General features: G+C 40.7%; 1 protein-coding gene across 1 annotated transcript; it reads right to left on the reverse strand.

The window, feature by feature from the left end:
* Positions 1 to 1,930: 1,930 nt before the first annotated feature.
* Positions 1,931 to 20,573, reverse strand: map3k3 (mitogen-activated protein kinase kinase kinase 3). Its single transcript, XM_084570258.1, has 17 exons — positions 18,546 to 20,573; positions 14,959 to 15,038; positions 14,332 to 14,453; positions 13,211 to 13,251; positions 12,684 to 12,783; positions 12,203 to 12,316; positions 11,865 to 11,985; positions 10,969 to 11,102; positions 10,538 to 10,611; positions 10,244 to 10,311; positions 9,865 to 9,960; positions 9,611 to 9,772; positions 9,014 to 9,162; positions 7,708 to 7,839; positions 7,170 to 7,299; positions 6,878 to 7,055; positions 1,931 to 5,659 (listed from the first exon to the last, which is right to left on the reverse strand). The coding sequence occupies exons 2-17, from the start codon at positions 14,960 to 14,962 to the stop codon at positions 5,431 to 5,433; spliced, it is 1,854 nt and encodes a 617-aa protein (XP_084426384.1). The 5' UTR covers positions 14,963 to 15,038; positions 18,546 to 20,573; the 3' UTR covers positions 1,931 to 5,430.
* Positions 20,574 to 20,697: the final 124 nt, after the last annotated feature.

The raw sequence follows: 20,697 nt of genomic DNA on the forward strand, positions 1-20,697 counted from the left end.
GTGAAACGTCCTTGATGATTAAACATCCACAAAGAGAAAGAACACAGTTGTGGTGCAGACCTCTCCCTCTCCCCAGTCCTGGCCGCTGGAGTCACTGAATGGCCAAGTCAAACAGCTGATTCATGTGTCCAGACCATCTCATCTGCAGGACTTACAAGGGAAAGGGGTGCAGGGTAGAATTTTAATGTTGCTGCGCTGATTTTAGGCCAAGGTAACATGGGTGTCTGCTCTGGTATTTGACCGCTCTGGCATTTCATGCCCAGAATCCCTACGTGAACTTGTAGAGGAGACAGAGTACTACAGACTAATCCTTTTTCACCAAGACAGAAAAGAAAGGGGGGAGAGAGGACATAAATTAGACACACCTGAGGTGAAGAAAGAAACTAATAAAGTAGCCTGGAGGAGAACAGAGAGAGGAGTGAAAGTAGATAGATAGATAGATAGATAGATAGATAGATAGATAGATAGATAGATAGATAGGCAACCGGTATGTAGACATTCAACTCCTTCGGGTGTGACTTCTTAGGGACAAGGATGATGCAGGATGTCTTCCACTGCAGGGGGACCCTCCTAAGGTGTGGGCTCAGGTTAAATACATGCTGAAGGGGCTCCCCCAGCTCATAAGCACAGGCCCTGAGTAATCGTGGGGACACTCCATCTGGGCCAGCTGCATTTCTGTAATGGAGCCTCCTTAGGAGTCTGCTCACCTGAGCCAAAGTAAGTCTAGTTTCTGGAAAAAATATGTTTAAAAGGACACCAATTACATTTCTTTTTGAATGACAAGTTATAAAATATGATTTACTTCCTTGCCTGGTGCCCAACTATAATTCTGATAAAGCCTACGCTAAACTTCTCTGCTACCATCCCCCAGCCTTACTGATGTCTGAATGTATTTTAGATGACAACTTACCAAACTGAGTCCTGACTAACAAACTGGAAATACGACTGTGTTGGCTGCACCTTTTAAACTGCTGTACATCAGACAGGGCATTATTATAACAATGAGTGGACCTTCACCTAAAAAAACAAGTCGTGGCTTGTTGCCCAAATTTTAGGTAGTTTAGAATTAAGTGCATAAAAATTAAACAGGATTACTTTGTTTGTCCTGATTAGTAACAATATATACATAGCATATGGGTCTGAGGCTGCTACAAAAATCTTGTGATTAATTAATACTGAAAGAGTAAAAGCAGTCGGAACAATGAAGACAGAGGAAAAAGTCACTTTCACAAAAAGTGAAACAATCCCTTCTGTTATTCCTGTTATTTGTATATCAGATGGTGTTTTTGGAAACTTGCTGGTTCTCATCAGACACCACTAAATAATTCATTTAATCAGTGTGACTCTACTGGCAAAAAACATTAAACCTCCCTTCTGAGATGCCCTGTTATGGTTAGACAAATGACACCTTTTGGTAACCTCATGTAATTTCCACCACAGTTCATCCAATGAACAAAGGTCAACCAGAATAAATGAAAACACCTGTGTGAGTGTGGACGTCCTTTAATACCAAAAGACACACTGTGTCCAGGCTGAGAATGCCATTCTGAGTAATTCTGGGTCACTCAAGTCTAAAACTAGGCTTATTTCCTGTCTGGGGAAACTGATCTTCAGTATAGAGCTTTATTAATGGACCTCCTTGTTATAATTGAATCATTGAATCATTAACTGGCTCTATGAACCTACCTGCCCCATTATAGCATACCTTATGTGCAGTGCTCTTGGCTGTATTATGGAACATGTTTAATTGAATCTCATTTATCAATGAGCAACTACATATTGACCATCTAATTTCCAAATGCTTCAGTAATCTAATATTTTAATCAATATATAAGAGGGTAACTCTCACATTGGAACTGAGATGTTTTGCTTTTGATTTTTGATGTCAACAGACCACTCACATAGTTGTTTTAATTAATACAGACAGCTGGACTGACATCTGTCGGCATCACTGGACCTCTTCAGGTGGGAAAGTTCACACCTTATTGCTTCATTAAGTGCAGTGATTTACGTATTTCCAGCACAACCTTGCCTGACTTTGAGGTCTAATTGGAAAGAAAAGGTGAAAACACCTGTTTATACGCAGCCCAGTGGTTTTAAGTGTAAAGGATCTGAGTGCTTCTTTCACCTTTGTTGCCGACTGTGTGGAACTTGGAGAGTTGACTGGTGAAAACAGCACAGCTGAATGCTTGGGCGCCACAGAAGCTGTGAGGCCTCATGGGAAACTGGTGCGAGGAAAATGAGGGGGGCTTAACTGGGACAGACAGGCCACTATATGACTCAGCACCACTAGGTCCAAACACAGCATGGCCACAAAGAGGGCCACCGAGAGCCGGTTCAGGCCCGAAGCCACAGTCTGCCTGTCAGCAGGAATGCTGCGAGGCTAAATATACCACACAGACAGACCTGCACACTTCACAAACACATCACGTAAGAAGCACGGCACCCAGAAAAAATAACAAAAAACTGTTGTTTAAGCCAGTATGAGTGTTTTTATTCATACTGTGGGTCATAAAATCTTTAAAATACAGTATGTATTATGTCAGAAATTATAACGTATCATGGACCTAGCTAAGAAAGCTATGGAAGCAGCTCAGTGAGGAAAGCTAACATGCTAACAACAATGACACTGCTATTCTCATGTCAATTGTTTGTTAAATATTTCAGGTTGGTTAAAAGTGATGGACTGACTTGAATTAGGAAGTATTTGATCTTTTATGTTTAATAGAAACCTAAAGGCATATTTGGGGTAAATCGAAACAAGCAATACTGTATACCCTAAATACTATTCTCATCTGAAGTCATCAGAGGTTTGCAGTAAAACAAGGAGGCAAATCTAGAAAGAATCCATTCATAAAGGTAATTCAATCCTGTCAACTGCTAAGGAATATCCGTCACACCAATTCAATGAAGGCCCTTTGTTACAGTGTGTGTTTTCCCATCTCAGAGCCAGACACGGCTGTAAAAATCTCTTCTTCCTGTGTCTGCCTCCTGTTTTTCCTCATGAGTGAAAGAGCAAATAGAGAGAAAGACACAAAACGAGGGGAGAAAGAAAGGAAAAACTAGTGCATCAATCAAGTAGCTTCTCACTGCCAACAATGAGCTCAGTCTCATGCGTCCCTTCATTTACAAGACTCACTGAGTCCGGACAGGCCGCAACTGTCCTCCAATGTATGTAAATATACTGACAAACACAGTCTGACAATATATTTAAAAATGTATTTGATTTGGAAAGAAGGATTGACATATATACAGAATATATATATATATATATATAACATACTACTCTTTTCTTGCTGTAAAATAAATTTGATACATTAGACTTTGCACTGCAAGTCTTGTCATGGTACACATTACATACATATATAGATTTCTAACAACTAGATTGTTTTCATTTGCTTATCCCAGGGTCCTTTTTAGAACCACATCATTTACAATACTGGACATATTTTAGCTGCCATTAGCATGTAGCAGCTCCATAGAAATACTCTTCTATTAACAGAAAGGCAGCAGTAAGCCCTTTGCCCAGAAAATCAATTAACACTGGACTCATCTGAACCCTGGGATAAACCAAATCGTCTTCTGGTTAGAACAGCGAACTCTGACATCCAGCACTGGCTCTGATCCTGCTCGTCTCTGGCTTGCACACAGCCCCTTAATTATGTTTTAACAACACTGAGATCACTGAAAAATATACCCAGGAGTTTCTTTTGTAAGTCAAGCCTTGAAATGCTTCATTCACAAGTCCTCACAGATGTGTCAGAGCAGTATGGCCCATGATGCAAAGTTTCCGTAACCTGTCAGGTAATACTGTCTTTTAAACGTATAGCTAAAAACGTGTGGGAAAAAAAATATTCTGCACTGGAACAAGAACCAGGCGGCCAGAGTTCGCTTTCCATCCATTTTTCATTTATAAACCCCAATTCTGTAATGTCTGCAAAACCAGCTGCTTTCAATTATTTACTTTTAACAACACTAAGTCCTGAAAGTATCATGCAATTTGACACAGTCTGAATATAAAAAATATATTTATACATTTACGTATAAAATCTAACTGTAATGTACATGGGGTTATAAATAAAAGTGAAACTTTTCACATTTGATGTAAAAAAAAAAACTTAAATTTGAACAAAACCTCACAACATTCATTTTACATAAAAGTGCATCTGATTTAAATTGATCCTTAAGCTAATAAAGCTGTTCAGTCAGGGATGTTTGGGCCAAACACATATGAACAGAAATGAAGACCTTTAGTTTGAACTTTCAAACTATGTAAAGGATCATCTGATTCTCTCTCATATGACCAAGTCTGTTGCATTATAATCTATCTGTCCCCGTTTGGCACATTGTCACAGGAGAACACCTGTGACACTGAAGGTAAAAGGATAAGTCACATTGAGTCAAATGGTAGAACAAGAAAATCTACTCTACCTGCTGTATGTTATGTTTTATGATCATATAAGAGTGAATCTTTGCTAAATCCATTAAGATAACCTGGCAATCTAGTTAGATTTACAGGTTCATAGTTTTAAGGACAACTATGACAGTTGAGGTGTTTTTACAGAACAATCATACATCTGACTTAAATCAGGCATTACACCTGCATTGTATATTCCAAATACCTTCTCGGTTTTTCAAAGACTGCTGCATAATTATTTTCAGAAAAATGGTTGCTTAGACCAATTCACTTGCAACGATAATTCAAAGATATTGATCCAATTAAGTGTGGTGAGTCATGAAAGTCTACCAGTAAGATTGCAAAACGAATTCAGAGGGGTTGAAATTGAAAAAAGTGCATCGCAGACAGCTTAAATAAAGAGTTTAAGAGCAGATATTTCTTAGTTTAAGAAAGAGAGAGACGGACAAGATGATAAAAAGAGAACAATCCTGTCAAGCTTATGCTATTGTGCACCAGTGGCCTCCACTGTGCATATTGAGCTTTTAGGCCTGTTGTAGCTCTGAAATGGAGTGCAGCTAAATGTTCAAATGTCAAACACTTTCGGGAATTTCTGGTATTTCTCAGAAATGCATAATGAATGAATGTAAACACGGGAGTGGATAATTAATGATGAAACTACTGGAGCATGAGCCGTGACTCAATAATGCTCTGGAGTGAAACTGGAGCGCATCATTGTGAATGTGTGCCTGTGTCTGTCAAAGACTTAATCTGTGCTTTGTTTCCCCCTTGTGGAGACACCTGTAAAAGTACATTGGTTTTAAAGACCTTGTGTTGACTGCTGTTGTCAAACTGTCTTCTCTTTGGATTTGTGTGTAAGGAGACTGCATATTCTTTGAACCATCTGAATGGTGGCAGAGTTGCATCGAACTTCCATGTCTACTTTTCTGCCACGGATGGGTTTTACGGAAGCTACAGATACTGCTGAGGATACTGTGCTTCACTGTGGTTAAAGTTCAGAAATCAGGCAGGTCTCAGCACAGAATCTGGGAGAAGGGATGTCTGAGCAGCTCCTCAGCACTGGGCCTGTGTTTGGCCTCCACAAAGATGCAGCGGATAAAGTCCCGTGCCTGGTCGGAGGTGTGTGAGGGCAGCAATGGGTTGGTGGGCTGGGTGGCGATCTTGAATATTGCTGCCATGGCTTCGTATTCAGCCCACGGAGGTTTTTCTGTCAGCATCTCTACCACTGTACAACCAAGGCTCCTGCAAAAGACATGCATGATTGTTTTTGTTTTAGTTTAACTTGAAGCTGTGCTAACAAGCTGAAACAAATTCCACATATTTTGTCTCTGCTACTCAACACTAAAACTATGAAGGAATGTCTTCAGTGGAAACTTTTACACTCAGTGTCTGCGGAGGGCTGCCTCCACCTGTTTGGAGGGTACAAGCCCCTATGGGAGCTGTACTGCCCTCCAGCACAGGCTGAGAACCTGGAACATACCAACCTCTGTAATGACCTGTCTGACTGCACTTCAGCAAACACCACCACCCAATCACATTGCATAAAGGAATGTTGTCTGCTCTCTGTGTGAGGGGTGTGAGGTAGTCTACAGGGTTACATATAGCAAGTTCCCTATTTTATAAAAAATAAAAATAAAAATAATTTCAAGAGCAGTTTTAGAGTTACAGGTTGCCATTTTAACTTTTTACACATTCACATGTCTCAACTTGAGATCCTATTTGCAATAATCTAGTTAAATGGAGATGTTCTACTCAGTCAGTACATGTACATCACCTTTGCTCCTATTACAACCTCTTAACTGAGAGATAACATGTAAAACAAGTTGGTTAAAAGAAATATGCAGGAGTTTTCGTCATTTCTTGTACTTCCGTATGTAAAGAGCCATTTTGTGATTACTTGTATGTTCTCGAATCTACGTCACACATGAGCTAATTTAAGAAACAACGCATATCTAATTCCTTTGAAGCAATAAATGCTTGTGAATCGAGATGACTGGTGCAACTATTGGTAGTTTAATTATTCTAAAGATTTGCTTAAGTAAAAGTGTCAAAACACCACAGTGAAAATATTTTATCACGAAAAGTGGACCCAGTAGGGTTTATGCCATTATATCACCTTATGTTTGAGTTGGTTAAGGTGAAGCTCTTAAGTTTTAAACCCTCATACATTCTTTAGTAGTTTAGTTTAGTAGTATTTTTTTTTACACATGATCTTTAAGTGAAATTCAGCTGTAAACAAAATGTAGTGGAGAAGAAGTGTGAAAGACAATAAAATGGAAAGTGAACCACAAGTCTTAAAAAGATATTTTTAAAAACCCCTGTTATGTTCAAGTGTTCAACTCTTCTTCTTCCATCTTTCCAGTCTGTTACAGTGTTACAGTATGTGTCATTACACATGGAGATGTCTGCTACTCGTTGATCAAGTAGGATTAAGCTACACCGGAGATCTCCTGCTCTTACCAGACATCAGCCTTTCTGCCGTAGCCCTCTCCACTGATCACCTCCGGACTCATCCAGTAGGGGGTGCCGGTCACGGAGCGGATGCCAGTGCCAGACATGCAGATGGTTTGAAGCCTCTTACTGGCACCAAAATCGCCAAGCTTCACGTTTCCCGCTGAATCTCGCAGGATGTTGGCACCTGAGAGCCACGGTTGACAGAAAACATGTAAATATTTTATCCCACTAATCCTCTCCCTGACAATGACTGTCTGAACAGCATAATAGTCAGGACTCTGAAAGCAAAAAGGACTACCTTTGATGTCCCTGTGTACGATCATGTTGCTGTGCAGATAGGACATGCCCTCCAGGATCTGTCGTGTGTACTTCCGTGTCACATTTTCTGTCAAGGCCCCGTAGGCTTTCAGCTGGTCTTTGACTGAACCCTGGTAGAATGAAAGTACAGGCTTTACTTTGTATTTGTATATTTGTATTAAGTAAGAAGACATACAGATGTGGAAGGGGTAAAAAAAATAGGGGCCGCAGAGTCTGAGGAAGAGTTTGGAAGAGAGTGAGGAAACACACCCAGTCATTTTTCTGAACCCCAAAATTTAACTTATCAAAATGAAACAATAAGTCACTGTTTTTGAGTTTGGTTTCCTCTTTGTTGTTACAGTATTTGTGTTCATATTTTACTTGTGGAGTTTAAATAAAAATGATATTTCTTCATCATAACAGTGAAACTAAACACTCAGAGCCAGGTTAGGGTACTGATTTATGGATTTTGACTTGCAAAAACACTCACTGACCGCAGCCCAGGTTGTATTTGTGAGATGATAGCTGCTGGAGCTTACCCCTGGCATGTACTCCATGAAAATAGTGAGGGTCTTCTCATTGTGGTCTCTTAAACAGCCGTAGTACTGAACAATGCGATCATGGTGCAGATTTTTCAGCAACTGGATTTCACACTCCAAAGCACTGACCTCCTGCGCAGGAACATGGGGAAGAAGGCAAATTAAACACTGGCAAATTTCTTTCAACAACAAAGACAATAACCCGAAAAGAAATGATTAACCATCATTTTTGAACAGAGCTTTGTCATCTGGAAACAGAAAGCATTTTTTGGATGGACTGAATGTAGCTGGTCCCCTCAAGCGCTGTCATATCAGTTATCACAAATAAATGTAACACAGGGATGACAAACAGTGACTTATGCATGTGGAGTCTGCCAGAAGTGAAAACTAAACCAGAGAGTAAATAAAGGCCAATTGCACAATTCCCTAAAAGAAGTTCCTGTGTTTACTTCACAAAATGAGGCCACAACAGTGAGAAAGAGAGAGAGTGAGAGAGAGAGAGAGAGAGAGAGAGAGAGCGAGAGAGAGCGAGAGAGAGAGAGAGAGAGAGAGAGAGAGAGAGCGAGCGAGCGAGCGAGGGGGGAAGTCACGGAGACACAGTAATCCCCAGAAGCCAGTTTAAAAGAAACAACTGATTCACATCTGTACAAGCTGGGGTCAGGAGAAGGGCTATGAAAGGGTGATAACAGGTCAAGGCAATGCTGACCCGTCACCGTCCACCACCATGACAATGCTCGGCTGCTCTCAGATACAGGAAGTGACAGAGCATGTTTTCTCTGTGGCAGACAGGAAAAGACATTAAAATGTTGAAGAGGGGGGATTGAGGGAGGAAAGACAATCTCTTCCATGCGTTCCACTTCTTGAGTTACTACATTTCGTTCCAGCAGAGTTGATTATGTTGTTTTTGTGTCAGGGGACAAAATAGAAGTCGTGGCTTGAATTCAGACCAATAACTAAAGCAAAGAGTTCATCAGATTGTTGACTCATTAATCCCATGCTCAGCCAGTCACACCAACTGTCTGTGTACCAGCATAATGGCCTGTTCAGATTAACGTATGAAGTCGTTTTTGCTACTTTTATAGCTTGACCATAGCATCAACAAACTTGAATGGATATTTCATAGAAAAAATTATGATATAGAAGAAGTGACGAGGACATGACATTAAGCAATTTCCTGACAACAGAATCCTAATGTGTAACCAGAGGAAGCAAAAATGTCCACAAAAGAAAACAACTCATTATTCCGCGTCACTGTGAAACAAGAAAGTTAAATTATCTAGGTTAGTGTAAGCTGTGAGCATTTCACCTTGCTGGTCTCAGGACTGTCAGGATCAAACTGGACTTGCTTAGCCGCCAGCTCTCTGCCAGTATCCACATCATAGCACAGGTAAACTCGACCAAACGCACCCTGGCCCAGAAGCTTCCCTCTGCGCCATGTCACCGGAGCACTGGGTGCTGGGATGAAACAACACACACACAGTTTATTTCAGTTCTACAAAAGTATTCAGTATGTTATTTTATATATCTTATAAAAGGGACGGTGCTGAGAGAGTCAATTACATTTTCAAAATAGAGAAGCAGAAATAATGCTTTTTAAATGTATATTGTCAAATAAGTCAAAAGTACTAAACAGCATTTTGTGTCTTTTGTAAGCACTCACATATTTAATGTTTGTAACATATTTTTACTCTATAAATCCAAGAATGGGTCTCTATCATGGTTTACTATTTAAACCATGAGACAAATAATAATTCTCAATTTATTATTCCATCAACTATCCATCAGCCTTTATTGAAAAATATCAGCACTGGTATTGGCCCTTGCACCATGCAGAGAATTATTTATTTATCAAGAATGTAATAAATAGTGAAGTACATTTTATTTATAGTTCGGCTAGACTCACACTTATGGGCAACAGGACGTTCCTGTGGTCTCAGTCTACCCTGTGCGTCGACCAGCTGCCAACTGCCCAGGCTCTCCTCGCTGCCGTTGAGCGACCGCCGCGAGGGCACCAGAGTGAAAAGGTTCCCCTGGGGACGACGAATGCGTGGAAATGTTCGACGACCTGGAGGAGACAGGGAAGGAGCGTGCCTTGGATCAATATCACGTGATGAATGGGAGGACTGTGGGAAAAAAATATGACTTAGGCAGTCTTACCTTCACTGTGGTCCTTGTAATGCAGGGAGACGTGGTACCTACGAGGATAGGTGCCTCCTTTCCCTGCTACCCTGTCATACACATGATTCTCTCTGTCTGAAAGCAAATATGCAGAGGGTCACAGGTCAGCAGGATTACTCTGTTATTCAACCACAGTTTGGCTCTGCTGCACACTGTGTCACACAGCATTCATGTGAGCTATTGTGATACTTTGCATTCATATACTAGTTGTAGTGAAAGTCTACACAAATGTTCTATCATTATATCCTAATAGCCTTCAAGATGTTAAGTGATGAAAGTAAAACCCCAAGGTAATCATAAGATGCATTAACATTATATTATCATGGTTACAGAGAAAATTTAGATGCTTGACTATCACCTGCACACTCTTGACGATTATCAGGGTAACTCTTGGCTCTGTGCATACGAGACTTCCTCAGTGAGGGGCTGTGAAGGAAGAGAGGGAAGGAAGACGAGTGAGAGCTGCTGTGAGCCTTCCCAAACTAAAACTGTAATTTCCTCGGAATGTATTTAGGTGTTTATGACAGGTAACAGCCAACAATTTGGAAAGTATGGAAATGTAATGGAAAGACAATAAAACGTGCAGTGTGTAGTGAGTTCCTGGCAAGCAGCATTAGTGGCACTTTTGAAGGAGGCACAGCTTGTTAGTCACCTGTCTGAGCTGCTGTCCAGAGACTGACAGCTTCCAGAAATGGAGTTCTCTGCACTGCTCCATGGATCCAGCACCTGGAGAGGGCAGAATGGAAAGTCAAAGGTGTGTATGCACACATGCATTGTGTACACATTTCCCAGAAAAAAATAATATTTATGAAATACTGCATTTTATTTGATTAAAATTTCTGTAGCACAGGCTTTATGTGGAATAACAAATCTGTTCTGACGTTTTACTCCTAAATTGAATTACCTTCTTAATAACGTGCACGCAAAATATTGTCATATAAGCTGCATATTCCATAAAACTTCCATTATGTGAAGAAACCCAAGAAATATGTTGAGCTTTGTATTTTTTTATGCATCACAAATAGACCAAATGTATTCTACTGAAAGTGGATTTTCTGCACTAAAAGCGAAGAGATGACTCACACATTGATCGCTGGTCTCGGGGATGAACTCCCCCTCACTGTTTATGCTGGTGTACGAACCCTGGCGAGCGATCCTCTGCTGGCGTTCAGGGACGTAGCCAGGAGGCGGCGAACTACGCCCTGTGTTCTGAGAACCTGGGATCAGACAGAGAGTATGAGCATACAGGAAATAATTAGACAGATGAAACATTTAAATTTACAACAATATCTGGACATTATATGGCCAGGAACTCAAAAGTGCACGACAATGTGCTTTGAGTGCATCAACTGACAATGTGATAAAATAGCGTTTCCATGGAGAATGTACAATGAAAAACAAAACATGTAGCAGCTGCAAGTATGCAACTCAAGAGCACAATCATGTCGTGACATGGCCATCTCCCTCTGAAAACATAAACATAAAGAAAAAAACAAATGAAAGTATTGACTGCTGACATTGTGCCTCAAAAAAAGCAACAGTGAAGAACTGGTTTCTCTACTTATAGACTCACTCTGTCAAGCTCTAAAGCTTGCCTTGAGCAACTTTGACCCCTTCTGCTCTAGAGGAAAAGAAATCCTAAACCAGACCACTGATCCACCACACTAATAGCATTCGGTAATCTGATTGGCTGCTGTCCAGCAGGCATCGTCTAGTGAGGGTGAACAGGAAAAGGAAGAGGACCCATTGCCAGAAGGGGAAGCAAAAGTAAGAACAGTCAGAGAAAGAGCAATAGAAGGCAACAGACAAAGAAATCAAGGCAGATTTAAAAATAAAATGTAATGTGACAGCTACCTGTAGTTGAATATTAGAAAAGTAGTAAGGAGGAAGAACCCATCTAGATGACCTGTTTTTGATCTGTGTGTGAACCATGTTATTGCCAAAAAATTTGAATGAGAATGGGTGTTGATGATACGTACCAGTTGATAAGTGGCGCCCCCTGGGCTCGGAGGATTGGTACACCGTGCTGACGTCGCCAGTGGACTGGGAGGGTTTGATCCTCACCTGCTTACATGGCACATGGTGGGAGGGTGAGGAAGCCTGCAGTTCGGGAGAGAAAGGGGAAGAAAAGAGATTTGAAAAGAGCTTCAACACATGATTAAACATGTCAGCGAGTTAGTTAGTGTAGTGTAAATTAATCAGGAACTTAGATTTTTCACAACATGGCCCTGTAGTGAAGAAATGCCAGTGGTGCAATGGTACACTATAAATGCACAACCTGTGTGTGTGTCTGTGTGCATGTGCGCACACATCTTACATTGCTGTGCTCCTGAGTGAGAAGCAGTATTTTGATGCTCTTCATGTTGGAGCTCCGGTCCAGCAGGTCGATTGCTTTGTCCAGGTCATCCTGACCTCGCAGAGGGATGGACAACTGCCAAGACACACACACACAAAATCAACAATACACAAAAACAAACGCATCCCGAAGCAAAGCTGTTGGACATGTGTTATAATGGCCAAATATTTAATATGTAAAGGAATCACAGAAACACACATTTATGATATGCAGTGATGTGCAACAATTACGTGACAAAAGACACACATAAAGAAAAGATAGGACCACACTAATAGCATTAGTGTGGTCACACATTATTTTTTTTTTTTTTTTCAGGCAAATGGTAGATATTAAGCTTCTGATTGCTGGACAAAGCAGTACATTTGAATAACATCCTCATTTAAAAGAAGACAGAATGAGTAGGAGGAAGGTGAGACAGCACACAAAAAACACTCCACTTCACCTCATTGTTCATATAATGCAGGTCTAGCTGCTGGCCAAAGACAGCCTTGACTTTCTGCTGAATTTCCTCAAACTGCACAGGTCGTCCAAACATCAGGATCCTACACATAAAAAAAGCAAGAAATCACAGAGACATGGCAGATTATGAGAGATTAATAGCAGCTGGTAGGGAAACTGCTTTTCAGTTACATGCACACGTTCAAATGACATACACACAAGCTGCTGTTTTAACGTGTGCAGATCCTTCTAAGTACACCTTGCATATTTGTGGTTTGTGCTGGCAGCCACAGGCTAACCACAGTCTTTTCCCCTTCCATTCTCCAGCTCACATACCAGGCTGAATTAGGAGCTGGAGTTTGAGCTCTTTCTCATGAAGTGGAACATGTGACAAGAACAGCATGGCTAAATGAATGTGTTTATGTATCCTGAGTGAGTTTATGCTATCTCTCACTTGCATAATGTATGTATGCGATTTGAATGCACCATAGCTACATACACAACACGCAGATAAATAAGGACTAGGCTCACCTCCTCTCTCCGGAGAACTCAAACTTTATCCTGACATCATCCTGAAGAGAAAGCAGAATAAGAAGGTAAACCAGTGAGAGGGAGATGTCTTCACCTGTCAGTCTTGCACAAAGACTGTTCCCTGGGGAACATCATTCTTTTTCACTGCTTCATCATTTGTCCACTTCCACTCATAACTGCAGACCAAGTTATAGAGGTTATACAGGCAGCAGAGAAGGGAGAGAAAAACCATCTTGTTTTGAATGAATATTTCTACACTTAAGGAAATGCACATATTTGCCTTCTTGGAGGATTAGATGAGAAGACTGGCTCCTGACTGACAGACGTGAGTAAACACACAGCAGCCGCCAGTATGCGTCTGGCTTAGATTACACTGGAAACGGGCAGATCAGCAAGCATGGTTGCGTCCAAAGGTAACAAACTACACCTACCAGAACTTCTAAAGCCCACCAGTTAAGTTAATGCCTATTTGTTTAATCAGCACAAAAATGTGTTAAACTGTTAATTGGGACATGCCTATTTGGTTTTTCCATGGTCTGGTTTATATCCAGCCAGGGAGCTCTTTAGCACGATTCTCTCTTGGTTAATGTCATCATTTGATATTTGCAATCAAATAAATACCAAAGTTGTTAAAAGACAGTTATATCAATATACTGATGTAAGTCTTGCAATGAGGTGGGTAAGAATCTTTCCCTACATGCGGGTGGGTGGGCTACTTGTCATACCTCTACACATGCAGAATACAATTTTAGAGAAGAAGCTGAAAATAACTTAATGAAATATGTTTCAGGGTGGCAAAACTGTGGGTGGCAACTTTGTGAATGCATCTGTCATTAAACTACATTAGCTAACTGTCTGGAGAAATAACATAAGGAACAAGTATAATAACAACAAGTTACACAGTGTTAGTAGAGGGATCTTCTATAATAGAAATTCTATGATGGACATACCTGTAGTGATGAGGATAATACATCGTTTTGTCAGCGTTTAAGGCTTGCTAAAGTTTTCTAAACACAGTGTCATATGCATTGGACAGAGCAATATATTCTAATATTCTATTAGTTTTGAGTGCGCCATTATCTTTATATAAAAAAACTAATTGTGATGCACTAACACCGTACCTGTCTGTTGGCCTGTGACGGTGTCTTGGGTTTACCGCTGTCATAAGACAACACAGGCTGGCGCCGCGTCATCTGGAGGGCAACCAGGTCCTTCATTATCGAGTGGAGAGCCTGCCTCTCATCTGGGGAGGATAATGGGTTGGCAAAAACACACAATTACTGTGTGGATTGGAAAATGGACGTGTGTGTGGCACAAAGAGAGCAATATGAGCCCTTAGCACGGCACTAAAAGGTGTGTGCAGACAATTAGTCAGTCATCTTTAACTACAGCCATACTGAGACTATCCTGTGACAGGGTATTGGAAGAATGAAAGAAGTGCTGTGTTTCTCATGTGCCTATTCCCATGTTTGATCTCAGGGCATGCTCTGCATTTGGCTGGACAAGCTCATGAAGAGAAAATATTCTCCTTGTGTAGTTTGGACAGACATCACACAGCCCCAGGGCAGCTGAGAGAACCAGACCTCTATCTCCAGAATACTGAAAACCAATCCTTCACCTGACAGTGTCTGGAGCAGCAGTTTGCACAGCCTTTAGACTTAAGGATGATGTTTAGTGTGAATGTCTGTTTTTATCTCATGCTTTGAGTAACGTCTAAATGTGAGAATGTCAGAGTTTATAAGACTTACTCATTGTGGCGATGTCTGTGCACGTGGTCTACAAACCAGTCTTCAGAAACTTGTCTCTGCCTTGCCAACCCACACACAACCTGCAGTAGTAAACACAGAAATTAATTACACAAAGAGCAAAGCTTGTAACAACTGAGGTTGGTGGTGTTTTGTTAATATTTGTGGGGTTGGAGACAGAGCAGGAGGATGTGAATCATTGAGTTGGACAGGATATGACATACGGCAAAGGTTATCAGTCATTCCTAGAAAACTGTGTCAGTGTGCAAGTACCTGTGGCCATGAAACATCACCTAACTGGTAAACATTACAGAGATGATAAAGCCAAAAGGAAATGTGAATCATGAAACCTGAAGGCTGGCAGCACAAAGTGGCTGTATTGTGCCCTTCTCATACACTTAATGTGTCTCAGAAAACTATGTTTTCATTTAAAGCACAAACCCTTTCTCATGCTAGATTCCTTGCAGGCATGTAAAAACGTAACCTAAGACTACATACCTAAAGATTTTTTGATTGAGTGAATAGGAAAGTGTGCAGTGCATGCAAGAATGTGTGTTGTGTGTTTGCCCATGAGAAAGAATGGCAATTGGAAACGGCTGAAACTCAAGCTGCACTGGCAGCAATTGCTCTGGCCCGGTTCATATGGGAAGAATGTTCTTTACGAGGAGTTTTCTGCCATTTTAACTATCTGCCAGCTTTAATCGACTATGGATGCACGAGCTGCAAAACCCTAACTCAGCCGTGTCATAAGTCCATTGTTGAAGTTAACAAGGCAATATTATCGGCACTGTTCAAGGCGTCAACAGCATTATAAACTGAGGCATTTCCTTCAATGGAGAGGGTTTCCCTCAGATTTGTACCAATAAACCATGGAATTTAGACTAATTCAACAAAAGAGAATACAAAAGAACTCTTGTGTTCATGTCACTGAAGTCCTTAAACACAAACTCAGTTTTCACAAATGCGCTACATTATGGTATGAATATTGCTTCAGAACCTCCACGTGCTGTTGGTATCTGCTTTGATCACAGATCTGTACACCACACTGTATCAACTGGATCATTTTTATACACAGTGACTTGAACCCAAAGCCTGAGATAAGATGTTTCACTTTGACTTGTGCTTTAACTAAACCCACTGCAAAGGTTAGATCACGCCTATATAATTAAACACTAGTTTATTTAGTTTATCCTTTTAAATGATTAAATAATTAATGATGATTTAATTGAAACTGACATAAACAAGAAGAACAGTGTCTGAGGATGAAGTCTACAGCCACGTGTCTGTATTGCAGAGTCAGGAGCCCAGCCTTGCAGTGGATGCGGGAAATTTCTGTACATAAAATAAGCAGCAACAGCACCTGAGGCAACTCATTGACTTTGTGGATTTCTGGGTAATAATCACCCGCAAGAATGCCGGGCATGTCCGTCTGTGGTCGGCGGAGCGTTGCCACATTGCTTTCAAGTTTCCGCCACTCTCATGTTCCCCTGCCAACGGAGTAGGTGCCAAAGACTTTTGTCCTTCAACCCTTCCAACTTCATGCTTAAGGCATTTTATACCCTACAAAATAACATGAAGTTTATGGAGTGTGAAATTCTGTTTTGCATCAGTGTACGGTCACTTCATGTAACAGAGGCATCGTTGCCTTTATAGCTATATAATGTAGTACAGTAAGGATGCTATACCCATAAAGAAAACCTCAAAATGTGCAACGCATGTGGCCCTAGTCAGCAACACAACAACTAACCTTTCTGCCTAATCCCCAAGTCACCCTCTTTTCTCTGGCTTCTCCTGATTTTAATTACCTCCCAAGCGGAATGTGGGGAATTCAATGGAGAACGAAGCTGCGCTCTCCCAGTTCAGTCAGCTGTGCCTGCTTTATTTTCCTTGTATCACATTTCTAGGACTAGCAGGATTTACATGGATTTTCCTCCGCCCTCTCTCCTCTGTCTGCTTTGAGAGGTGTTTAGTCTGAGGCAGTTTTTCCCAGCCACAGTCCTCTCAGTCCCAGGCCAGTGGTGCATCTGGACTCAGGGCTTCATAACAAAATCCCCTGGCATGATGTCTCTCCTGTTTCAGGTGCACATGTGCTTTTGGTTTAGGGCAGTCCACTTCATTTAAATATTGCAATCTCAACAAGGAGCTAATGCTTGGCTTGGCAACCAGTAGTCTCAAAATGTCCTTTGTAGTGAGTGAAACACACATTCAAAATACAAGCATATGTACAAATGTGCATACACAATCAGCCTTTTGAATATACATCTCTTTCTGCATGCTTATATGACACAAACAAAATGTAAAGTTCCAAAGAAAAGCTGACTCCCTCTGTTACATTCCTGCATAAACTTTTGCAGATGCAAAAAAGGCAACTTTCTTCAATATATCCTTTAAAAGTATCATACCCAATGCTTGTGACTTCGACAATCGAATAGTCCAAGACCAACCATAAATTGTCCTTTCTCCTAAACTGTCTCCTCTTAATACATGAGCCTGCAAAACACTATATCACCCTCCATCATTAATGTCCAAGTTAGATAGGTAGGAGGGCAGATTGATAGTGTGTAATATTCCAGTGGGCGTTAGTCATGAGTAATACCACCATCTTTAGCTTTGTTGCCATGTATGGCGCTAGTTTGATTTGATACAGTGGTCATATGTGTGCCCTGTGTATCCTTCTCATTTTTATTCAAACAGTATGTAATATCGCAGGCTAAGTAAACAGTTTAGTTTGCAGTTACTCATCATAATAAGTTTAGCAGATATTTCCCTCCCTGGCATATGAGAACACTGGACAAGACCTGGAAGCAACAAATTATGTACAAATTAGAGTCTTGGCAATTTGAACCTTTCAATTCTGCTGCCGAGGTATTTAAGTTGAAGTAAAAGCCAGTTATTCGTTTTTTATGGCCGATTTAATTTTAGTTCACATAAATTAGACCTTTGTCTGTCAATATGAGCCTTTTCAGGTTTCAGCTAATACACAGATGCGTATGTTATTTATGGAACAGTAATTCATGTAGTTAATACAAAATACAAAGTTTTCACACCAAATACAGACCTTGGTATGTTATTCTGTACTTGGCCATAGGTGTTTCTTTCCTGGTCATCTCAGAATTCATTGCCATCATATATGTAGTCTCGAGTCTATAAAGCCAATTTACTGCACCTCATTATACTGATGCATTATTTGTTTTTAAGAAAAACTATAAACTCAGACACCCAACTGCTTAAAGTCAAGATAAAATATGTTTTATAGTATTTCCCAAAGAAAGGTTATGTGGAAGAGATAGGACACTGAGATTAGAAGCTTGGGTTCAAAAATAAACCAGGACAATTGTCTTCTTCGAGAATAGCAAAATAAAAGCTTCAGGGCTTAAATACTTTCATACTTTGTATACGTTCATATCAGAAAAAAAAAAAATCTTTCCTCAGCTATCAGAAAACTTTTATTTACTGTTTTGGTTTCACTGGTTGGAATTCGAACCTTGACCCCAGTACTAAATAATACCCCTCGCACTGTTTTCCCTGAATCACTGAACGCAACGTAACTCACACCTGTCAAAAACGTCACGTGCACAGCACACCCTCACCTGTCTTCTCTCGCGTGCAGCCGACTCCGTCACCGGTGTCTCGCGGCAGAAATGGGACAGTGGGTCGAGGCGTCCATCGGTGCCCTCAGTCAGACCGACACACCGGAGAGTGTGAGGGCGCCATGGCGGGGCTGACCCCCCCAGGTACGGGGGGTATGTCTTCTTTAACGGAAAGTTGGAGGATACACGCAAACTATTTCTTTCCAGGTTGTAAAAACAAACACGGTCACATCAGACAGCTGCGAGCTTCACACTGAAAATGTTCCGACGGAAAAGCCTACATCAAACTGCTCCAGCTGTGGGCCAGAGTCAAACTTCTGCGCCGCTGCAGCCTCGGATCTCTGGAAAACTCACGTTTCCAAAACATTTTCAGAAGTCACACGGTGATTTCAGGCTTTCCGGACTGAGAAAGAGTCTACGAACAAAAACTACACATCAAGGTGTAACAATAGCCGTATGGCCTGTATGAAATCCATTTGTGAGTAGCCAGAGGGAAAGACGTACGATTTCCGTGATTTAGATGGCCCCTCTTCCTGCTAAATTTGCAGATTTTTCGCGTCTGTGTTGCCAGGTTTGGGTACAAAATATTCTAGACTGGAGGTAGCTTTGCTCTTATGACTGCAATGAGTACAATTGAATCGCATTGTAACGTGAATATGGACAGAAATATAATCTTGTAAAATAACGGCCTGCCTGGCCCATAACAACGGCACAGTTTAATGTAATTTATGATGGGACGACTGAGCAACAAAGCTTGATGAAAGCCAGACGATAGCAGAAACTAAAAATATTCTACCTTTATATATTTTGCATACAAACTCGATTTGTTAGCCAATGTCATGCGGAGCCAAGTGGGATAAAGTCCATCGTTGTTTAGACTTCGGAGAACAGCAGCCTCTAAAATTGCGGATCCTGAAGTATTCATATAAATGAGCCAAACTGAAATAATAAAAATAAATCGTGAAAACTCAGTCTTTTGTCAGCGTCAGTGTCACAAAGTTGCCGTACGGCGTTTGGAGCAAATGGTAGTCCACAACTTTTTACAACCAAAACAAAGCAAGAAATAATCTTCGGTCGAATACGTCAAACTTCCTGACAGAAAAAAATATCGCCACCGGAACCCGATGTTATACTTCCAAGAAGTCACGAAAACCATTCGCAAAGGTTGTATCCATGTTTTCCAAATGCCTGACTATCCGTCGTCCATACGCGTGCAATAACATGGCCTGATTCCCAGGGGGATTTCTGATTACTAAACTATCTAAATTAGCGCCGTGCAGCCGCGGGGACGCGCTGTTACTCGGTGGAAGTCTTTCTGCAGGAGCGCGCACAATATTATTAGAGGGGCGGACCTGAGGTGATGCATTTGATGCTTTCAAAACTGTCGGAAATTTTGGATTTCAACCGTTTCAGCCTCGCCGCTGCATATAAAGGCAGTTTTTCCCATCGAGTTGGAGACATCACGAAACTTTTTTTTTTTTTTTTTTTAAAAACAAAGAACAAAAAACTAACTAAACACATTTACTCATTAAATTCAAGCACAATTGCATATGTAATGTTGATATGAATTTCCATTTAATTTCACATCTGTTTTACTACATTTAAACAGTTCTATGCTCAGAAATGGCTAATGTTTGTTTATATTGAATGTGATTTTATATTCTTTTGCACTTAAGTGACTGTACTTAAGTTAACTTTACCACTGTATCCCAGAGGGAAATATTTACTTCACCACATTTATCTGACAACTATAGTTATTCTTATTATGCGATTATACATACAGTTACGTGTTACACACGGAATGGTAAAGACAACCCATTGTGTAGTTAAATTAGCTTCATCTCAGTTCAAGAACTTTCTACTTTGTCTCTGTATTTTTACACAAATGTATTTCTGCTTTCACTTGAAAAAGCCGAGTACTTTTCCCACTGCATTTAAAAACACTTTGCATGAGTCGTCTGTGAAGTGAAATCTTACAATGCAAATTCCAGAGGCCGACTCTTCAGGAGTCAAACCAGGAAGCTCAGCTTTATACTGAATTGAATATAAGCAGAATTTGAACTTCACCACTTGAATTTATTATTTTTAGTAAAGATTAAAAAATTCCCATCTTTACACTAAAAAAAAACAAAAAAAAAAACACACACACTAG

Source organism: Chelon labrosus (assembly GCF_963514085.1).
Source record: "Chelon labrosus genome assembly, chromosome: 21".
Taxonomy (NCBI): Eukaryota; Metazoa; Chordata; class Actinopteri; order Mugiliformes; family Mugilidae; genus Chelon; species Chelon labrosus.